This window comes from Psammomys obesus, unplaced genomic scaffold (genome assembly GCF_907164565.1).
Source record: "Psammomys obesus unplaced genomic scaffold, mPsaObe1.curated_primary_1811, whole genome shotgun sequence".
In the NCBI taxonomy this organism is placed as follows: domain Eukaryota; kingdom Metazoa; phylum Chordata; class Mammalia; order Rodentia; family Muridae; genus Psammomys; species Psammomys obesus.
This window is the reverse complement of record NW_026596443.1, coordinates 3528264-3548992: the sequence shown is the minus strand read 5'-3', so window position 1 is coordinate 3548992 and position 20729 is coordinate 3528264. Positions and strand designations below refer to the sequence as shown.

General features: G+C 47.0%; 1 protein-coding gene across 1 annotated transcript in view; it reads right to left on the bottom strand.

The window, feature by feature from the left end:
* Window positions 1-13611, bottom strand: part of Lmod1 (leiomodin 1) — a 39035-nt gene extending 25424 nt beyond the window's left edge. The window contains exon 1 of the mRNA XM_055598110.1: window positions 13168-13611. Within this exon, the coding sequence (XP_055454085.1) occupies window positions 13168-13428 (261 nt within the window). The 5' untranslated portion in view covers window positions 13429-13611. The remainder of the gene's footprint in view (window positions 1-13167) is intronic.
* Window positions 13612-20729: the final 7118 nt, after the last annotated feature.

The window sequence follows — 20729 nt, the reverse complement described above, 5'->3', positions numbered from 1 at the left end:
AGGGAGCATGAGAGGTCTGGCAGCTATGAAGAACCATGCATGGTCTTCAACTGCAGCAAAGGGTGGCAGTGAAGGGGAGTATAAGTGCCCTGAGTGACAGAGGTGCTGGCTCACCAAGGACCTCCTAAGCCACGCTAAGGAGGGTAAATTTGATCACGGAAGCCCTGTTGAGCAACTGAAGGATTTTCTGCAGGAGTGGCAAGATCATGATTTCATCTTATAATAAGACTCTGGCAGCTGGGAGAAGGGTAGGTTACAACGTCAAGAGAAGAGTAACAGAGAGAGCAGTTAGGAGGCCATGGCATGCATCTAGTTGATATGTGATGTGGGTAAAAGTGACAGATGTATAGTAGGGAGAAGGAGCTAAGAGATCATGTAGAAAAGGCAGGATTCCGGCACTAGTAAAGTCTGGAAACTGGGAGAGAGATGAGGGCTGACCAGCCTCCAGGGTTATGTCCTCGGTTCTGGGTTAGATGGTCCTTCTAGTCGCTAAAGTGCAGAATGTAGAGGAAAAGCAGGTTTAGGGGTAAGATGGGGTGTCAATGACTAATTTATTTTTAGACTGGTTGAATTTGAGACACTTGAGGTGTCCAAGAGGCAACTGAATGATCTAGAACCCAAAATAGAGATCTAGGCCACAGATAGAGACTGAGCACAGTGTGGTAGCAGTGTCTGTGGGGCAGAAGGCACCTGAGGAGAGTGATGTGCAGCCATTACAGGGAGCATTGCTTTCCTCAAGAACCCAAAAGGAATAATTAGAGACAAAAACGAACGGGAGGGGGGAGGGGGAGCAAAGGATTGGGAAAACCAGGTGAATGTGGTATGTCTTGGTGCCACAGTAGTGAATGTTTTAAGAACAAGAGACTGGCTGGGCAGTGGTGGTGCACGCCTTTAATCCCAGCAGTCAGGAGGCAGAGGCAGGCAAATCTCTGAGTTTGAGGCCAGCCTGATCTACAGTGCAAATTCCAGGACAGACAGGGTTACACAGAGAAACCCTGTCTCAAAAACAAGCAACAACAACAACAACCAAAAAAAAGAATAAGAGAGTGATTAAATGACATCTCAAATAAACAAGATAAAGATGAAAGCATGGATGATAAAGACCAGCAATGGGAGGTCCTGGGCTGCCCCTTCAAAACTGATGGCGTTGTGGTAGGCAGACGCTGACGGGGCCCCTAGAGGTAATGCTTTTTCTATACCCTGGCTAGGAAGCAAAAGAGCTGAGATGAGACCTGGAGAGAGCGGCAGGAATGTTGAGCATGAAAGGAGGGGGTGCTCTAAATACCAAAGGTCCTTGAGGAGGCAGGAGCTAGTGAAATCCAAAAGTAGCTAGGGGAAAAGATTGCATTTAGATGAGATAAGAGAGAAGAAGTTTGCATTAGGGGTGCTTCGGTTTTCAAGCACCTTCCCTGCTGGCTTTGTGTTTCTCTGTCAAATATGGGCTAGGTCCCCTGTTTAGGGTGAAAAGAGAGATGGTGGAACAACAGGGTTCATAGAGAATGGCTGCAGTTTGAAATAACCTCTCAGGGGAGTGAGAGGTGCATGGAAAGATGTCCTGGGCAGCCTTGAGGGCTCAGCTGAGTTTCTGGGCTTTTAATTCAGAGTCACTGATGTGCACGGCTGTGACTCTGAATTAAAAGATTAAATCTGAGAATTGAGGACAATGTTTAGAATGACCCAAAACCCAGATATAAACTAAAGAGGAAAGTAAGTAAACCAAGAAGAGCCTGAACACTCAGCTAAAAAACCAGTGGACCACACGCTGGACCAGGAAGAAGGGACAAGGAGGCACGCTGTGGAAAACACCTTTCTTCTTCTTCTTCTTCTTCTTCTTCTTCTTCTTCTTCTTCTTCTTCTTCTTCTTCTTCTTCTTCTTCTTCTTCTTCTTCTTCTCTTCTTCTTCTTCTTCTTCTTCTTCTTCTTCTTCTTCTTCTTCTTCTTCTTCTTCTTTTTCCCTTTATTTTATTTTATTTATTTACTTAGAATTTTTTTTTGAGACAGGGTTTCTCTATTACATAGCTCTGGTTGTCCTAGAGCTCCCTATGTAAACTAGGTTGGCCTCAAACTCACAGAGATCCACCTGCTCCTGTCACCATGCCTGGCCAGAAGATATTGGTCAAGTCACCACACTTTGGAAAGCTACCAATTTGGAGAAAGTGTTTGACTCTTACAAGACTGGGTTAGGAAGATACAGGCAGAGTATGTCCAAAGAACAAGCCTGCACACTGGCTGTTCAACTGGAAATGATCACAATGGCTATCTATGAAGCGCCTGTTATTTGCAAAGCATGTTAGACCATCACCATTTTTTTGTATCTCATCTTCACGAAAATTCTTCAAATTAGTAATGTCATCCCTTGAAGTAAGTCAAGTGCCTATGTGTTTCCTATGAATCATAAATTCCACACCTAGATACATACCGAAGAGAAATGAAGTCACGAGTTCGAGAAATACATTCTTAGCATCAACTGGAAACAACTCGCATTCCCATTAACAGGGAGATGGAGTACATAAATCATGGTATGATCATGCAGTGGTACACTGCACAGGATGGGTGTTTAAAAATGCCGTGGACAGGGCTGGAGAAATGGCTCAGTGGTTAAGAGCGCTGTCTGCTCTTCCAAAGGATCCAGGTTCAATTCCCAGCACCCACATGGCAGCTCACAACTGTCTGCAATACCAATTCCAAGGGATCTGACACCTTCACACTAATGCACATAAAATACAAATTAAATAAATTATTTTTTAAAAAAAATGCTGTGAACAGCAGAATGAGGAGGATTTCTGAGTTTGGGGCCAGCCTGCAGAGAAAGTTCCAGGACAGCCAGGGCTATACAGAGTAATCCTGTCTCAAAAAACAAACAAACAACAAATTCTATGGATAACATCACAATTGAACTTTACCAGCAGACCGTGGAGTGAAAGCCTCCAGGTAGAGAACTCTTCCTGTAGACAAAACTAACGTATGGGGTGGGAAGTCGAGATAGGAGTTGCCCTTAGAAAGGAAGCTTGGGTGGTGCTGTAATACTGTCATGCTGATTCAATTTCCTGATCACTCTGGTCAGTCACCCACTTCTGCATGGCTTTTAAGTTCCAGTAAAACACGAATTGGAAAAAGCCTACTTTGTAAAGTACAAATGCAATACAGACAAAATAGAAACAAAAGAAGGTAACGCTTATAAATGTTAAGCACTTGTCTGAGGTCACACAGTTGGTCAGCAGTGAGCAGGGAAGTTGTCAAGTTCCCTAGCTTGGCTTGGAATGATTCTCAGGAGCCATCACTCGGCTGTCAGCTGGGTACTGGGATAGGACCTGTGTGCTTCCCGCTCCCTGGGAATGGTGGCCTTAAGAACAGACAGATGCACGTGAAGTAGAAAGTCTACTGGGCTTTTAAGCATCTCTGGCACTAGCTGTTGTCTGGTGACAGCTTGCACGCCAGATTGCTTGTCCAGAAGTGTTTTCTTCTTTTCTCTACCTCTCCCAGAGAGCACTGAGCATTCTTCTGGTGAGCCAAGCCTTGACCCCTGACCATTGTACGGCCTCCTAAAACTCCCCCTGCTTCAATCCAGCCTATATATGGCTGCCTGTGCTGTCTCCCCAGATCACACTCTGCACACGTCAACACGCCAGAGATCAGCTTTGCCACCCCTCCCCACACCTGTCAATCAGGCTGCATCGCTGCTATCTCTTTGGCTGTCCCTCCAAGCAGAGGTAAGATTCTGCCTAGAAGGTGGGCCTGCCAGCTACCATGAACTCCACCTCTTCCTTTCTCCTTTCCCAGTGCCATCAAAGTTTTTCTTTCTGCTGAATTATTCCCAACAACATACAATAGGCAACAATGTTCCCTGTTTCATAAAAGTCCTTCCTGATGCCACATTTACCCTGGCTCTCTTGATTAGCATTAGAATGAGACAGACAGAGAGACAGAGAGGGAGACAGACAGACAGACAGAGACACACAGAGAGATTGCTTATATTTTTCATCCAATTCATATTCACTCTGTTGTGTCCACTCTTCACTACACTGCAATAACTCCATTAGGTTCCAGTGGCTTCCATGTTGTAGCTCATCCTCAGCCTTACTAAACCTCTCAGCAACAAGGACAAGGTGGAGAGCAGAGAGCTCTCTTCCCTGAATCCTTCTTCCCCACTTGCTTCTAAGACAGCAGCAGGTTCCCTTCCACCTCTCCATCCCTCCACCAGCTCTCTCCTCTTCCAACCCTTAAATGTTGACATAATGAAGGATTCTGCCCTTAGCCCTCTGTGCTCCTTCACCCACAGCCACTCCCTAAGCAATTCCTTCTAGGCTCATGGTTTTAAATATTATTCTGGGGGTGGAAAGATGTCTCTGTGGTTAAGAGCACTTGCTGCCTTTGCAGAGTTCTCAGAACCCAGCTCACAATCATTTATTACTCAGTTTCAGGAAATCTAACACCTTCTTCTGGCTTCTGTGGGTACCAGGCACATACACGGTGCACAGACATAGAAGCAAAACATTCACAAACATAAAATGAATAAATCAGGAAAAAAGTTTTGGTTTTGGTTTCAAAACAGGGTTTCTCTGCATAGCCCTGGCTATCCTGGAACTCACTATGGAGACCTGGCTAGCCTCAAACTCACGGAGATCCGTCTGCGTCTGCCTCTGCCTCCCAAGTGTTGACGTTAAAGGTGTGTGCCACTACCCCCCTCCCAGAAAAAAAAATGTTTTAATGAGTTAACCATCATTCACATGGTTCCTTCAGCACTCTCTTCTACTGAGCCCAAGACTTACATAACCCCTGGCAATTCAGAATTTCCAACTGGGGATCTTACTAGCAAATGAATTTAACTAATGGGGCTCAAATGTGGACTCTGGTGATTCCCAAACCACTTCTCTGCTGTTTGCCATCTCAGTAAGTGGCATTAAGTTAATTCAGTGGGCAGAAGGATGGTGAGGTTAAAGCCAGCCTGGGTTACACGCTGAGACTCTGCCTCAAAACCCACAAACAACATCACCTAGCACCACATCTGCCAGTCCTATGTGACCTTGAATTTCTTGTCCCAACAAACTCATCCTTTTCTAGGTGACTGCTACATGCTTTGCTGCCTTCTGTCTCCTCCCTTGCATTCCTCCACTCCAGTCATTTGAAAACTTCCAGAATGAGGCTCTCAACAATATAGTTCAGATCCATGTCTCTTCTGCTCTGAACCCTCCGGTGACTGACTTCTCCTGCAAGTGGAATCAAACTCCAAACTCCAGCTGCTGCAGATGTGGCTGTTGTTAGGGTCCTTGTCTAACATGTATGAAGCCTTGGATTGGATGCTCAGAACCACGTAAACGTAGGTGTAGGAGTACATGTCTATTACCGCAGCACTCAGGAGACAGATGGAGGAGGGTTAGAAGTTCAAGGTTACCATGAACCAAGTTCAAGACCAGCCTGGGCTACATGAGACCTCATCTCAAAAAAAAAAAAAAAAGTACAAATTTCTGTCTAGGGGTGTATTTTGGTGGGGAGTACCTGGTTAGGACATGCAAAACTCTGGGTTTGATCCCCACCACCACATAAATAAACTAAGAGACAAACCAAACTCCTCTTTTTCCCTAAAGGTCTACCACTATCTGAACCTTGCCTCCTGTGGGACCTTCTTCATCTCCCCCAGCTCTGCTCCATTTTCCCTGGCCTCATTTTCCTCTGACACAAATTGCTCCTACCTCAAGGCTTTTATGTGACTGTCCTCTCTGCTTAGAAAGAGCTTCTTTAGGCCTTCCCACAGCTGACTCTGTCCCAGGCTTTGAACAAATGTCACCTTTTTAACTCCAATGATCATGCTGGAAGTGGGCCCCTACTATGGTTGATTATATGCTTCCATTAAACAGCTTTACACTTTTTAAAAATCATACACAATATATATGTTATAGATGTGTGTTATATATGATATATACACACAAATAAATATGTATATATATATAGCATATACTTATATTATTTGAATGTATATATATAAATTATCTATTTTGCTGGTTAGTTTTATATCAACTTGACACACAAGCTAGGGTTATCTAGAAAGAGGGACCCTCAACTGAAAAAAAAATCTTCATCAGATTGGTCTGTAGGCAAGCCTGTGGGGCTGTTTTCTTGAGCAATGATTGATGTGGAAGGGCCCAGAACACTGTAGCTAGTGCCACCCCTGGGCAGGGAGCCCTGGGTTGTAGAAATAAGTAGGCATGGAAAGGAAGCCACTAAGCAACATTCCTCCATAGTCTCTGCTTTAGTTCCTGCCACCAGGTTCCTGCCTTATTTGAGTTTTCACCTTGGCTTTCCTCAAAGATGGATTGTGATCTGGACATGCAAACAAAATAAACCCTTTCCTCCCCAAGTTGGTCTTGGTTATGGTCTTTATTACAACAATAAAAAGCAAAATGCAATATCTATTTTGACCATGAGAATAAATATAATCTCTGTGGTGACAAGGACAGTCTCTATGCTATTCACTCTGTCCTAGCATTTACAAAATGCTCTATATAGTAGAAGCTCAATGAACATATGATTTGTAAATTCTGAACAGCCTAGTCTTAAAATGTGTGAGGCTCTGGGTACTGTCCATCCTTAGCACTGAAAGGATGTGGGTTGAGGAGAAGGAAGCCTAAGCGGGAAGGGGAACGAGCAGGCTGAGTCGGATCAAGGGGAAGGCAAGAAAACCAGTGCTCGTGAGTCTTCAGTACAGACTCCCCCAGCACACTTCCTGGAGCCCTTTGTAGATCCCTGAGCCTCACCACTGCCCCAAGACCAGGCGCTTCAGCTGCCATTTGACAGATACCCTGGCAAGTACAGTAACTTGTCCAGATCATCCAGTCAGCAGAAAACAGGACGGGAATCCAGATCTGGACTCTGAAGAGCCTTTTCCAACCACTGGACTCCACACATTCTGCACCCATGGTGCCGCCTGAGGCCCTGCCCTGAGGACCATGCGCCTCAGCACAGGAGGCAGGCATTCTGCTGGCCCTGACCCCTGGAGTCAGGACTGAGGAGATAGTGGAGCCTAGGTATCCTGAACTGGGAAGAAGTGAGGGCAGGAGAGGGTGGAGCATGGAACACGGAGCAGGAGGCTTTTCTATTCCTAGATGTTTGTAAACAGTGTCCTGACGACCTGGCCTGGCCTGTGCAGTGGACCCCAGAGATAGCTGAAGCCAGAACTCTCTAAGCAGCCCCAGCTTTCCTGAGACCATGCTGGGACGAAACATGGCTGACAAGGAGAGTTGGTTCTCCATGCCTGAACTGCCCCTAGCTCTTCTTTCTGCCATTTTTCAGAAACAGTAAACCAGCATGGGTCCTTGAGCCCAGGGTGAGAGAGAAGTGAAAGAAGAGTGGCTCTGTGAAGTCAGGTGACTGGGGCCAGGCAGAAAGCAACAAACGGGCCTGTCTCCTTCCTCAAATTAGCCTCTTGCTAATTTCTCCTTTCCCTTCACCCCGTTGTCACTACCTCACTCTTACAGATAGGATTTTTTAACCTTGTGAGAATTTTTTTAGTGTTATTTTGGCATCTGTACAGGTACAAAGCCTGAAGAATTTTGAGTGAAGAAAGTCTTTTTCCTGATGAACTGAACTCTCAATACCTTTCCTGTTTAATCCTCCAATAGCCCTTCAAGGCTGATTTTTATCATTCCTATTTGACAAGAGCTAAAGAAGCTAAGTCAACGAGATGGTATTGGCAGTACCCTTGGCACCAGCACATGCTAAATAAGTTAATGTCCTCTCTTTCTTTCTCACCTTTTCTGGGGTACTCTGCCTCCCTGGGGCTGTAAAGGGCAGAAGCAGAACCCAAATCTGGACCTAGCTCAGTCCAGGCACCTGTGGTTTTCTAGCTCAGGCCTGGCCCTGCAACTGAAAAGCCCTGAAAGGGAATTATACCCCGGATGTCAGCCACCTCTTTCTGCTGCTTATGCCTAGTGTGGTTCAATAAACACAAAACAGCCTGATCTGGACCTTATCCTATGAATCAGTATATTCCTGTTTATCCAACTTGGCAGGAACATGACTATCATCTTCTTCCTCCTCCATCGCTATGCTTTATGACCATCCTTGCTTTGAGTGTACATACAAGCCTGTGCACATGCACACACACACTCACATTGCAAACCTCTCTTAGCACCTACCCCTCAAGGCTTGCCTACTCTGAGCCAGCTGTGGACATGCTGGCATGAGCTGACACCATAACCTTACAGTCTCTTGGAGGAGGGAGAGAGGCTGGGGAGGGCAGATAGGCTAGATGAAAGCTTTGTCTTCCTCGTTTTATCCAGGCCTGAGGACCATGAAGTCCCTGAAACTCTGATGCTTCCAACTGTCCATGTTGCTGGTGGCAGCCTCTCCTGGTCGGCAGCACTCAGACCAGACTTTGAAACTATCGCCATCTTTCTCTCATTGTTGGGCCATTTCGTATTTGCAAATCCTCCTCATTCCTGTCCAGTAAGCCTGCCCTCTCTCATGTTTCCCATCTAGCCAAGTTCTCAAGTTTTCAGACCAAGAAGGGCCAAGCATCAGAAGCTGTGCTGCCAGTGGGACCCAGCTCTGCTGCCTGGCTTGTATAAAATTCTTTTTTTTTTTTTTTCCTTTTTCTTTTTTCAAGATAAAGAAAAACTTTATCTGTGTAGCCTTGGCAGTCTGTTCTGGAAAGCTCTTTGTAGACCAGACTGGCCTCGAACTCCATCTGCCTCTGCCTCCTGTTTGCTGGGATTAAAGGTGTGCATCACCACAGCCTGGCCAGAAAATTCTTTAAATATTACATAAACAACCACCAAAAGATTTAAAAACACATTGAGACAAACACCGGTAGCTCCCACTCCCTAGCTGAAGCCAGCCGCTCTTCATGAGGTGGCTTTTAAACTTGACTAGCCTTTTCTAGGTGTGTGCCTGTGCTTACTTGGGCCACCAGGCCCCCATCACCTCTTCTGCCCTCTCTGCCCTGGCCTCCAGGGCTATTTTGAGTGTGTACCAGTTGGGGTTAATCTCCTTAATCGGTGAGCCGTGCTGCCTGCTGTGCTCCCAACTAACCCAGCTATCTGCAAAGGGCATTCTGAGGGTTGGTGCCATGGCCTCAGGCATTCCCATTCATGCAGGGAACAAGGGGTGTACAGTTGAGTCGAAGTGTGAAGGAAGGGGCTGGGGAGGCTGAGTGGCAGCAGGAGGCTCGGGGCCAGCAGTGAGTTGCTCTGAGTCTCAACCTCTAGGGAAAACCCAAGGGTCTGCTCTGCCCCCAGCTCAGCTGCCCTGGCCCCTGACCCCAGCTTCATGCAGGTGCTAATCTTGGGTCCCTGCCACCCTAGGGAGAAGGACAAGGGAGGTAGGCTGAGGGGTCCCCCTCCACCACTTGGGATCAGGTCCCTGAAACCCGAGACAAGGACCGCTTCACTCCACTCCTGGCTTACGCACTGGCTGAGGGCTCTGCCTTCCACCTGGTCTAATGGAGAACTCCCAGAGGACCAGGGAGGAGACTGGCTGCCAGACCCACCCCATTTACAGGCCTGCCTCCAGCCTTCCCTGAATCCCCTGCTAACTGAAAGTCATTTCATAAGCAGCTAGGAATCTTTGTGTGGAGGTCTCATGTAAGTATTTGCCTCCTGAATCATATATGCTGGTGAGGAAAACAGCCAGGAAAGCAGGGGAAAAATAAAAAAGGAAAAAAGAGGGGCAGGGGTAGGTGGCTCTACAATAGGGAAGATGCTTGCCATGCTCAAGGCCCTGGGTTTAATCTCCATCACCATGAAACAAAACATGGGAGTCAGCAAGAGGAAAACTGCTTGCCCTGCAAACCTGACAGCATGACTTACATCTTTTGGAACCTACAATGCAAGTAGAGAACTGACTCTTGAAAGCTGTCCTGTGACTTCCACATGCACACCACAAAACAAGAGCACTCCCCTCCCTGACATTTATGTCCTGAAGGATAGAACAATGCTACAATGCTTAATCAAGGTGCCTGGCTTCGCCTAAGAATCCAGGATGACTACCCGGAGGCAGGAACCTGGAAGAGGTATGGGAGGAATATTCATGAAACTACAATCCAAAGGATCCCTGGAATAGCCCAGCCTGGTGAGGAAGATGTTGTCCCAGTCTCCTCCATGGCCTAGAACCAAACACTCCAGCCACAGAATGAGCCTTAGAGTTTCCCTTTCAAGAAGAGTTGAATGGGCCTGCTTACTATTCTTAAATTCATTCTTTCTTTCTTCCTTCCTTTCTTTCTTTCTTTCTTTCTTTCTTTCTTTCTTTCTTTCTTTCTTTCTTTCTTTCTTTCTTTCATTTTTGTTTGTTTGGTTTTTGGAGTCAGGGTTTCTTTGTCCTGGACTCACTCTGTAGACCAGGGTGTCTTTGAACTCACCTGCCTCTGCCTCTCAGAGTGCTGGAATTACAGGCATGCACCACCACCATGCCCTGCCCACTCTTGATTTTTATTAAATTCTTTCTTAGTGTGGTAGGTTTCAAACTAGAGTAGAGAACAGTGTGGTAAACACCCGTGTGGACCCAACATCCACCTTCAACAGGTACAACTCCTGATCAGCATTGCTTCATCCACACTCCCATCCCTGTCATTTTAAAGCAAATCCACAATTCAATCATTTTTCCCAAGAATATTTCATCACTTTTGTCTAAAACACGAACACTCTTTTTAAAGACTGTTCATAACGCCATCATCCCATCTCCAGGAATTAGCTGAAGTTCCTTAACCCTGCCCGACAGCTGGCTTAATAGCTAATGGTACTCCTCAGAAAGTGGGGAGACCAGCCTCCAGCCAGACTGTCATGGCCACTGCCCCTCCAAAAGCATACAAGAATCTCTCTAGGCTCTCACACGAAGCTGCTGCAGGGCCCTAATGGATCTGAGCTGGCACAGCGCTTGTCCAGCATGCAGCACGACCCAGTGTCCAGCTGCACCAACTAGGTACGGCGGCACCTGTCTGTTACCCCGGCCCTTCTGAGGGAGAATCAGGAGGGTTGGGAGTTCAGAATCATCCTCACTAGCTGTTGTCCAGTTTGACGCATGCCTGAGCTGTGTGAGGATCTGTTTAAAAAATAAAGAAGCAAGGGTTGCCATTATCTCCCTTATTAAGTACTGTGATATCCGAGTGTGACAGGAAGAAGGAAGGGAGTACAAACTTCACAGTCAGGCAGGCCACTACTAGCTGTGTCGCTTTGAGGCAGGTGTTTAGCCTCTTTGAGACTTTTTTTTTTTTTTTTTAATGATGGGAATAAAAATATATCTCTCCTAAGACTGTTAAGTCTTCTGAAAGAGAAGGCTGGTGTGGCAGGCATGCAGAAGGTTCTCTGAAGCCCACCTTGCTTCCATAGATCCAGTTAATTGGTTGGCTCACTATCAAATCGGCTGGTTGACTATCTGCCCTGCAGGTCTTTATGAGAAGTGAAGGCCCAGGCGGCCAGGCCTGGAGCTAGTTCCTCAGCCTGGTTCTCACGCTCTGCCTGAGCACTCAGGCTTTGCTTGCTGATTAAAGGAACAAGTCTCTGGACTGAGGGGTGGGCAGAGTGGAACAAGGACAGGGGTTTGCTTTGGGCTAATTTCTGAGCTCCTTTACTAAAAAGAGTTAGCAATTCCACTGCTGCCACTTATTGACAGCTTGTGTGCCAGGTTCCGTGTCAAGGACTTTCCATCACCCTCTTGGGTGCCTCAACTGCCCCAGAGGCAGGTTCTATTCTTTTCAAGCTCTAGGTAACTTGGAAGTGACATAGTCTTCCAGACAGGGCAGTAAGAGTTGCTGGGACTCACATGCTAGGCCTTGACTTCACGCTCATTCTTTTCATAGAAATGCTAAGGAGGCTACATGTTAGGGTTCACTCGCATTTCCCAGCATTTACAGAGACATCTGCCCACTACATGCCCAGCTCCAGCTGGCCACTGTGCTAACATATGCCCCTTACCTGCATGAAGAGCCATGAGTAGACTGTAGCAGACTATCTCCAAAAAGCAAGAATGGTCCAAAGGTGGCCTCTCGACCAAGGATGCATACTCTCCTACTCTTCTACTGTCTAGTGCTTGACCTGGCCCATCTGGGGAGATAATCCCCTGCAAAGCCAGGGAACTGAGAAGAGGAGGCAGGGCACAGTATTTACTAAGCAGAAATGTTGGAGAATGAAAGTCCCAGGAGCACAGAGGCCCTTGGCCGTTCTTTGACCTAAGCATCTTGCTTTATAAATAAATAGGGGCTTTAGTTTTAGGGTTAGGAACATAGCTCAAAGGTAGCACCCTTACATGGCAAATGAGAAGCCCTAGGTTTGCTTCCCAGGGCTGAAAGCAGTTCTGTTTGACCTCAACCTCCAGAAGCCACAGAGACAAGGCAGTCATTGGGCCCAGAGCCCAGGGAATGGAAGAAGAGCAGAGCCAAAGTCTAGAGTGGATACTTAGGGCCGGGAGGGGGTGTCACAAAAGTGTCAAGACCTGGACTGAGTTTAATTTCTCTTTTTTCTGTCCTTGGTCACCAGCTCCTCAAAGAAGGACGTATCATTTCCCCCATACCTGTTTTTTATATTTATTCATTATTATCAAAGCTGTAAGAGAAATAACCCCCTGTCCACAGGGTGAGAATCCCCGGGCCCCTCAGCTTTCTTACACACTCCCCACTTCCTGGTCAAGTCTTCAACATGGGCCGGAGGTGGGAGTGGAATAGGGGGGATGGTTAGGTCCAGGGGATGGCAGGGACAGGGACAGTGTTCTCATTCTTCCACTTTGTCTCCCTACTTTCCTATCCCTGTTCTCAGGAGTCAGGCCATGTCCTCCATGGCATTCCTATCAGCTTGGCTTTCTCTTCCTGAGTAGTTAGAGACTTCACATCATTCTATTCTTCTTCTCTCCTCACTAGTACAGGATGGAGGTGAAAGAAGAAACATGCTGAGAGACCAGGGTGGCCTCAACTCAACAATGCATTCTTCAAGGGCACCTCTCAGCTCCCTTTTCCTATTGATTTTTCAGAGGCTGTGTCTGTGTCTCTCCAGGATATCCATCCAACTTCTGCTTACAAAGCAAATTAAGGGCAGAAGTTCAAACTGCTAGTTTAATGCATGGTAACCTATTCTGAAGCATCCAGTGCCCTGCCAGTAAGAGTTGTTCTAAAAAGAGCTCTAGTCATGGAGTTAGGGGCCCAGCCCTCCTTCCCCACCCTATTTTCCTCCAGGGTGTGTCACTCACATCCATAGACATCTCCCTCTGAATAAGTTTCTTGGTCTCCTTTTCACAGAAGTTGAGCATGGCTTCCCGGTTGAAAGTGCCTGAGGGCTGTTTGTCCGTTTGATTCCTCTGCCGAAGCCCCACGGGAATGCTCCCATCTGGGTCCACCACATCCAGCTCCTTCTCCAGCTCTTCCATCTCCTCAGGGGAGAGGGTGGACAGCAGGCTGTCGATGTCGGGATCCTCACTCACCTGCCGCCGATACTTAGCTACCTTGGACATCTTGGCTAAGTGAGCAGCTGCTCTTACCAAGTCTGTGGGTGTGCTGCTGGTAGGCAGGGGAGGGACAGGGAGCACTGGTCTGGATAGAGCTCAGTGGGCGTGGGTGGGAAGCCCCAGCTAGGTGAGGACTGCCACTCCGTGGGCCCGCTCTGTGTCACAGGTGCTCAGGGGACACAGCAGCCTCCCTGCAGCCCAAGGCTAGTGAACCTTGCTTGGTCTAACCAGCAACCAATAAAACCTGACAGCTGCCCAGCCAGAGAGGAGAAGCCAATCCCCAAGCCAGGGGGCGGGCCTGCCTCACTGTCAGAGCTGTTTGAAACTTGAGGACATTCCAGGGAATCTTGGAGCGCTGCGTGACCAAATTTAGTACAGAGCAGTTTAGCCTTTTAAAGACAAGGGGCCACGCAATGAGAAAAAGATAGAAAAATGCAAAGGCTGGCAGAAGCAGCCAGATCCACTGGAAGCCAGGAAAGCAGAGATCGGCTGTGAGGTTCATTAACTGGCCAGCCTGAAGTAAGCTCTGTTTAAGAATGGATTTTACTTTTCTATCCCTGGGTGGCCACAGCTACCTTTCTACTGTATTTGGTAATGTTTGGGAGGGGGGGGGGTTTCCTGGCATTTACAGTTCCAGAAAAGACACTAATTCAGGATGAGGGGCAGTTCTCAAAACTGACCCACCTACACCATTTTTTGCCAAAGAGAACCTGAAAGCTGAGCATCCGCTGCCCTGATGCCCTGTCACCACCACCACGTCTCAAGAGAATAGGAGAATGGGAAAGGGGGAGGAGGAGTGACATCCTCACTGTGCATACAAACTGAAAATGTGAAAGGTGGGAGAGGTGGAATCTGCAGAAAGAGGACACTCCTAGAGGAGTTTCTGAGTTCCCAGGGCTCTTGGGGAGAGGGTTCTAACCTTCCTAGGCTCCCTCCTCTGCAGGGACATCTGCAGGCAACCTTCTCTGGGCACACTAAGCAGGAGCCAGCAGGCACCGCCCACACATAAATCCAGAACACAGTTTAGCGTGTCTTAGGGGAAATGCAATTCTGGGCCACTGGGAGATACTGTTGCAACAGGTCTGGCTTGTTTCATAGAAGGGCTTTCCACTGCTCATCCATCATGCTGCCCTGTGCAAGTCTCAGAGACATTCAATCTCCTGCCCCCCTCCTTCCTGCCACAAAATCCCTTCTAGAAGCCCTGGTGTAACCCATCAGGGTAGATGCTTCGATCTTTCCTGGCATCTCTCCATCCTAAGCCAGAGAGAGGCAGTCACTTGATCAGCATTTGTTGAGTCCAAAGATCACCTGGGACTAAAACTTAGCCATGGCATTTAATGCCCGCTAGCACAACTTTAAGGCTGAAAGAGGGGCTGGTGCTGACTGGTGGGCCTGGAAGACAGCAATGAGGCAGGCAAACCCCAGAGGGAGAGTGGAAAGCGGGGCTGAGAAAACACTGGCAGTCGTATTTCAGTCACATGCCCATCAGTTAAAAGCACTAGTCGGGCTCTGCTGTGTGGGCGGGTGATGTAACTAAGATATCAACCGGTGTGAACCTGCCACTGTGGAGTCCATAGTCAGTTACAATAACTGCTGTGGTCTGACTATGCAACGTCCCTCACAGCCACATGTAGTCCATGCTTGGCTCCTAGCTAGTAACTCTAATTGGAATGTTCTAGAAACTTTAGAAAGTAAGGCCTACCTGGAGGAAGTGGATCATCAGGGGTAAGCTTTTATAAGTTCCATGTGGTTGCAGGTCCCTTGCCCTCTGTCCTCTTCCTGGCAGTCATAAAATGAGTAGCTCCTGCCGCATTCTCTCTCTGCCATCATGTTCTGTCTCACCACAGGCTCCAAAGCAAAGAAGCCAAGAACTGTGGAATGAAATCCCTGGAACTGTGAGCCAAGATAAATAGCCCCTCCCTTTAAGTTTTTATGTCAGGTACTCTGTCACATGATGTAAAAGCTGAATGACACAATTGTTATTAAACAAATGATTTAAAATAATATGTTAAATAATTCAGAGCTTGCAAAACACCTCAAAAGAAAAGTATAGAAGCTGGGTGTGGTGGTACACACCTTTAATCCTAGCACTTAGGCAGCAGAGGCAGGCCTCTGAGTTCAAGGCCAGCCTGGTCTACAGAGTGAGTGCCAGGAAAGAAACCCTGTATCAAAACAAACAAACAAAAACAGAGAGAGGGGGGAGGTATAGGGCTATTTGGGAATATAACAGACGAAGTACATAACAATACAGTTAAATAAGAACGCTCTTTAGGCCAAAAGACTTGCATTAGGTCCTGTTATTGTCACCTACTGACCATATGACACTGAGTAAATGACCTTATTAAGATGTGGCTTCTCCACCTGTAAAATAAGATCAACAGCAGCACAGCAGCACCTGCCCTGTAGTGACTCTCTCCATAGCTGTGACAGACACCAGACAGGGACAGTCGGTGGGAGGAAAGGTTTGTTTTTTGTTTTTTTTTTTTCTTTTTAAAAAATGATTGATTGATTGATTGATTGATTGATTGATTGATTGACTGACTGACTGACTTACTTACTTACTTATATAAAGTGTTCTGCCTGACGAGAAGAGGGCACCAGATCTCATTATAGATGGTTGTGAGCCACCATCTGGTTGCTGGGAATTGAACTCAGGACCTCTGGAGGAGCAGCCAGTACTCTTAACCTCTGAGCCATCTCTATGAAAGGTTTATTTTTACTCATAGTTCAGAGGGTCTTACTCCATCATGGCAGGGAAGGTATGGCAGGGTTGGCAGCAGTATGTGGCAATGTTTGGCGGGCTCTGTTCTGACCTTCACTCTCTGTGGTATGTGTGCGCCTCCATCATAATAAATAAATGCAATTTTGAAATTTTAAGATGTGTTTCACTTAATGGAATTTTTAAAAATTCTATTATAGCTGGCCATGGTGGCCCACGCCTTTAACCCCAATGCTCAGGAGGCAGAGGAAGGGCAGATCTCTGAGTTCAAGGGTAGCCTAGTCTACAGAACAAGTTCGAGGACAGCCAGGGCTACACAGAGAAACCATAAACAAACAAACAAACAAACAAACAAATAAATAAATTTCTATTTTAAACAAAGTAAGGTAAACATTAAGTTGTAAGCTACAAGAAAACACCTGAAGCATGATAAGCACATACTCATTAGCAGTCGTCACAGCTACTTACATTTACCTTCTTGTTAAAAAGATTTCTTTTTATTTTGTGTACATGAAGACCTTGCCAGAATTATGAATGCGCAGCGCAGTTGTGCCTGGTGCCTGATACTGCAGGTGCAGTTGTTGCAAGGTGCCTTCTGGGTGCTGGAACTGAACCTGGCTCCTCTGGAAGAGCAGTCAGTGCTTCACGCCATGGCTCCAGCCCCATATTTATACTCTTTTTATTTTTAATTTTTTTTAATGGTGTCACTATAACCTGGTGTGAAGCCAGGACTTTGCATCTGGCAGGTTAGCTTTCTAGAACCGAGATCTACTCCCAGACTGTTTTTAACAGTTTAGGGTGAAAGTGGGAATGTCTTTTTCTTGTTTGCTTGTTTGGGTCTTACTATGTTGCCTTGGCAGGCTTGGAACTCACTGTGTAAGCTGAGCTGGCCTCAAAGATCAGAGACCTGCCTGTTTCTGCCTCCCGAGTGCTACAATCAAAGGCATGCACCATCACATCTGACGACCATTACTTACTTACTTATTTACTTTGAAAGGGTCTCACTATGTAGCTCTGGCTAGCCTGTAACTATGCAGACCAGCTGGCCAGCTACAGATAGTTTGAATCTGAGGACTCTGGAAAGAGAATGTGCCAGATGCAAGAGAGTGAAGAGGAAAAAGAACAAGGCTGCTCCTGCTTCCCCCTTGTTGCTCCAGGTTGCTGATGTGAGACAAGAAGATAAAGATCTCCTGAAACAAGGATTAGACTGCCTCCAAAGAACCTGACCAGCAGGAAGCAGCTAAGAAAGAACTATGCCCCCTCTCCCACTAACCCTTTCTCTCTCCTACCTGGTGTGAGGGTGTTGGAAGGGATTTGGGTGGAGTAGGGAGAAGATATAAGAAATGTAAATAAAAGAGTTTTTAAAAAAAAAAAAAAACTAACACTAACAGTTACTTTGTTGGGTAATTATGTAAGGAGAGATACAAAGATAATTACATTATTCTTCTACTGAAAATCAGTCATTTAATAATGTTCTTATAACTCTACTATAAAGAAAAATAAAAAGAGGCAGAAGACACATTAAATTTGTGGGAAGGACTCACTAAGCACACTCCAGAGAATACAATAGTGGGCTAAAGTGTTGGAAGACTTGTTATTCCTTACTCCTACTAAGCTCATCTTCCCTCCCTACTTCTTCCCCCCTCCCTCCTTACTTTTTTTTTCTTTATTTATTATGTATACAATGTTCTGCCTGCATGTACACCTGTGCACCAGAAAAGGGCACCAGATCTCATTACAGATGGTTGTGAGCCACCATATGGGTTCTGGGAATTGAACTCAGGACGTCTGGAAGAGCAGCCAGTGTGCTTAAGCTCTGAGCCATCTCTCCAGCCCCCCCCCCCCAACTTTTCACTATGAAGCTTTGGCTGATCTACCTGTGTCCCAAGTGCTGGCATTAAAGATGTGTGCCACTATACCCAGATCTCCCACTAAGTCTCTTACTCTCCCTGACATCCCTCAGGTCAGTTTTCATTCTCAGTGTTACCTGGAAAAGTGTCTTCTGAAGCTGGGCATGGTGGCACATGCCTTTAATCCCAGCACTTGGGGAGGCAGAGACCTGCTGATCTCTGAGTTTAAGGCCAGCCTGATCTTGTCTTTTTTTTTTTTTTTTTTTCCCAGAGCTGAGGGCTGAACCCAGGGCCTTGCACTTGTAGGCAAGTGCTATACCACTGAGCTAAATCCCCAACCCCTCAGTCTGATCTATAGAGTGAGTTCCAGGACAGCCAGAGCTACACAGAGAAGCCCTGTTTAAAAACAAACAATCAAAACAACAACAACAAAGAGTATCTTCCGGGCCCCCAGACTCTGAAGTCCCCCAGGTAGATAAAATAGTTATGAAAAAGGACCTAACACCTACTCCTATATGGAAATCTATTCAGAAGCCAAATGACAACCAGAAGAGTGCCCAGTGAATATGGAATAAAAGCTTGACTAACAGGATGACAAGGAAGCGGAGAGAGCTCCAAGAAAAAGTTATCCCAACTGTTGAGTTGATGCTTTCTACTGCATCATGAGCTATGAAGCTAAGAGCAAACACACAGAGTTGCTGTAGGAAGCAAAAGGACGAAGTCAGAGCTCAGGGTGTTTCTGGGTCCTCAGGAGGTTAGAGAAAGTGTCTTTGCCCCACAAGAGTGCATGCCCCTAAGTATTGTTTGTGCCCAACAGGTCTGGAACACCTGTTGGGTGTTTGATTGTAGGGTTTGATTGTACATCAAACCCTTGCTCTCTGAGCTCCTCCTTCTATGTTCCATGTTGCCCCTCCCACATTCTCTATTCAGCTTGTACAACTAATTAAATTATTCTTGATGATAGCCACACACAACCTCTTGTGTATGCACACCCAAATTTGATACATGGTTGCTTGTTGCTTTAAAGACTTGTTTATTTACATACTACAGGACCATACAGAGAATCCTTAAAATAATACATTTATGCCAGCCCATGCTGCCACTGAGGACCATGTTCGGGTTTGTGGCTATGCAGCAGCAGGGGTCAGTGTTAATGTCTATGGTGCATATTACCACTAAAGACCATGGGAATATCCCTGGTGTGGGCAGCCACCTACGACCATGTGGATGTCCAGGGGCTGTGCAGAACTGGTCCCACCTCTCACTGGCTGTGGTGCTCTAGAGAGCTGCCCCCCAGCTCTCAGGACAGTAGGTCCTATGCTTTGCCTGGGCAGCACAATGGAGCTAGCCCTGGCGGGGCGGGGTTGATTGGGTGCTGGTGAGCCAACTATGGGTAAGAGCATGGGGGTGCTGGCCCTGCCACTCCTCTGCCTTGAAGTGGCACAGGCATGGAAGTGATGCCCTCTCATTTGCCCCTTGCCACATACAGCAGTCAAGAAAGCTGGCCCTTTGGTCACGAGGGCAGGAGAGCTGGCCCTGGCCATCATCAGCTGTAGCACTCAAGAGAACAGGTCTTGCACCTTGCCTGAGAAGCACAGTAGAGGTGGCCCTAGTGGCAGGGGAGCAGTAGAGCTCGCCCTGTTGCCACTTGTCTGCCATGAGGTAGGTGGCCTGGGCACAAGGTGACTCCTCTGCCCCCTTGCCCCTCACCACCTGAGGCAGTTGGGAGATCTGGCCCCGGTGTCATGAAAGCAGGTGAGCTGGCCTTACCCCTCACCAGCTGCAGCACCTGGGAGAGCAGGCCTTTTGCTTCCACTGGGCAGCACAGTGGAGCTGGCTCTGAAGGCGTGGGTGTAGATGAGCCAGCCGTGAGGGCATGAGAAGGGACTACCAGGGTGAGCCTCTCTGACATTGGTCTGGCTAGACCACACCATGCCAACACTGGCAGGAGCCGGGGTTGGCTCAGCTACCACCAAGGCCCAGATACAGGACTTTTGAGTTGGCCCACCCCAGAATCTACACTATCTGTGAGCTGTTGGAGCTTGTGAAAAGGCTGGTCCTGCTGACTCAAAGCTGCAGGATCTCCATGACATATGGAGCAACAGGATAATTGGGAGGAGTACCAGTGAGGAGCCAATATTGATGGTGTCACAGAAGCCAGAGATCTCAAACCAGACTAAAGACTCATCGCAAGTGAAGATGTGCAGACAGGGGTGCACTGTGGGACACACTGTGACAGACCATAGCTTCCAAGGCGAGATGCTTCTATGCTTTCTTTTGTTTTGTCTGTGTATGTGTTTTTTATTTTGCGGGGAGATTGCAAGGGCAGAAGGGGAATTCAAGGGGACAGGGAGATGAGTGGGACACTGGGTGCAAGTTGGGAGACCCACAAAGAATCAAAAAGCTTCTTAAAAATACATTTATGTGCGTATGTGTCTGTGTGAGGGTTTGCACAAGTCTGGGTAGAGGTGCATACACCTGCAGGCACGTGGAGGCCAGAAGAGGGTGTTGGGTCTTCTGAAGCTGAAGCTAAAGGCATTTGCAGAATGCCAGGCTCATTTCCTGGATGCTGGGATCCAAACTCCAGTCCTCAAAATTTCAAAGCATCCTGAGCCATCTCTCCAGTCCTGTTTGGTATTTTTAAGCTAAGTTCAAAGATTAAAGTTCCCCCCTCCAGTATCAGATTTCATTAAAAATTTTACATTTTCTGTGTGTACTTGAATACCATGGCAAGGTGG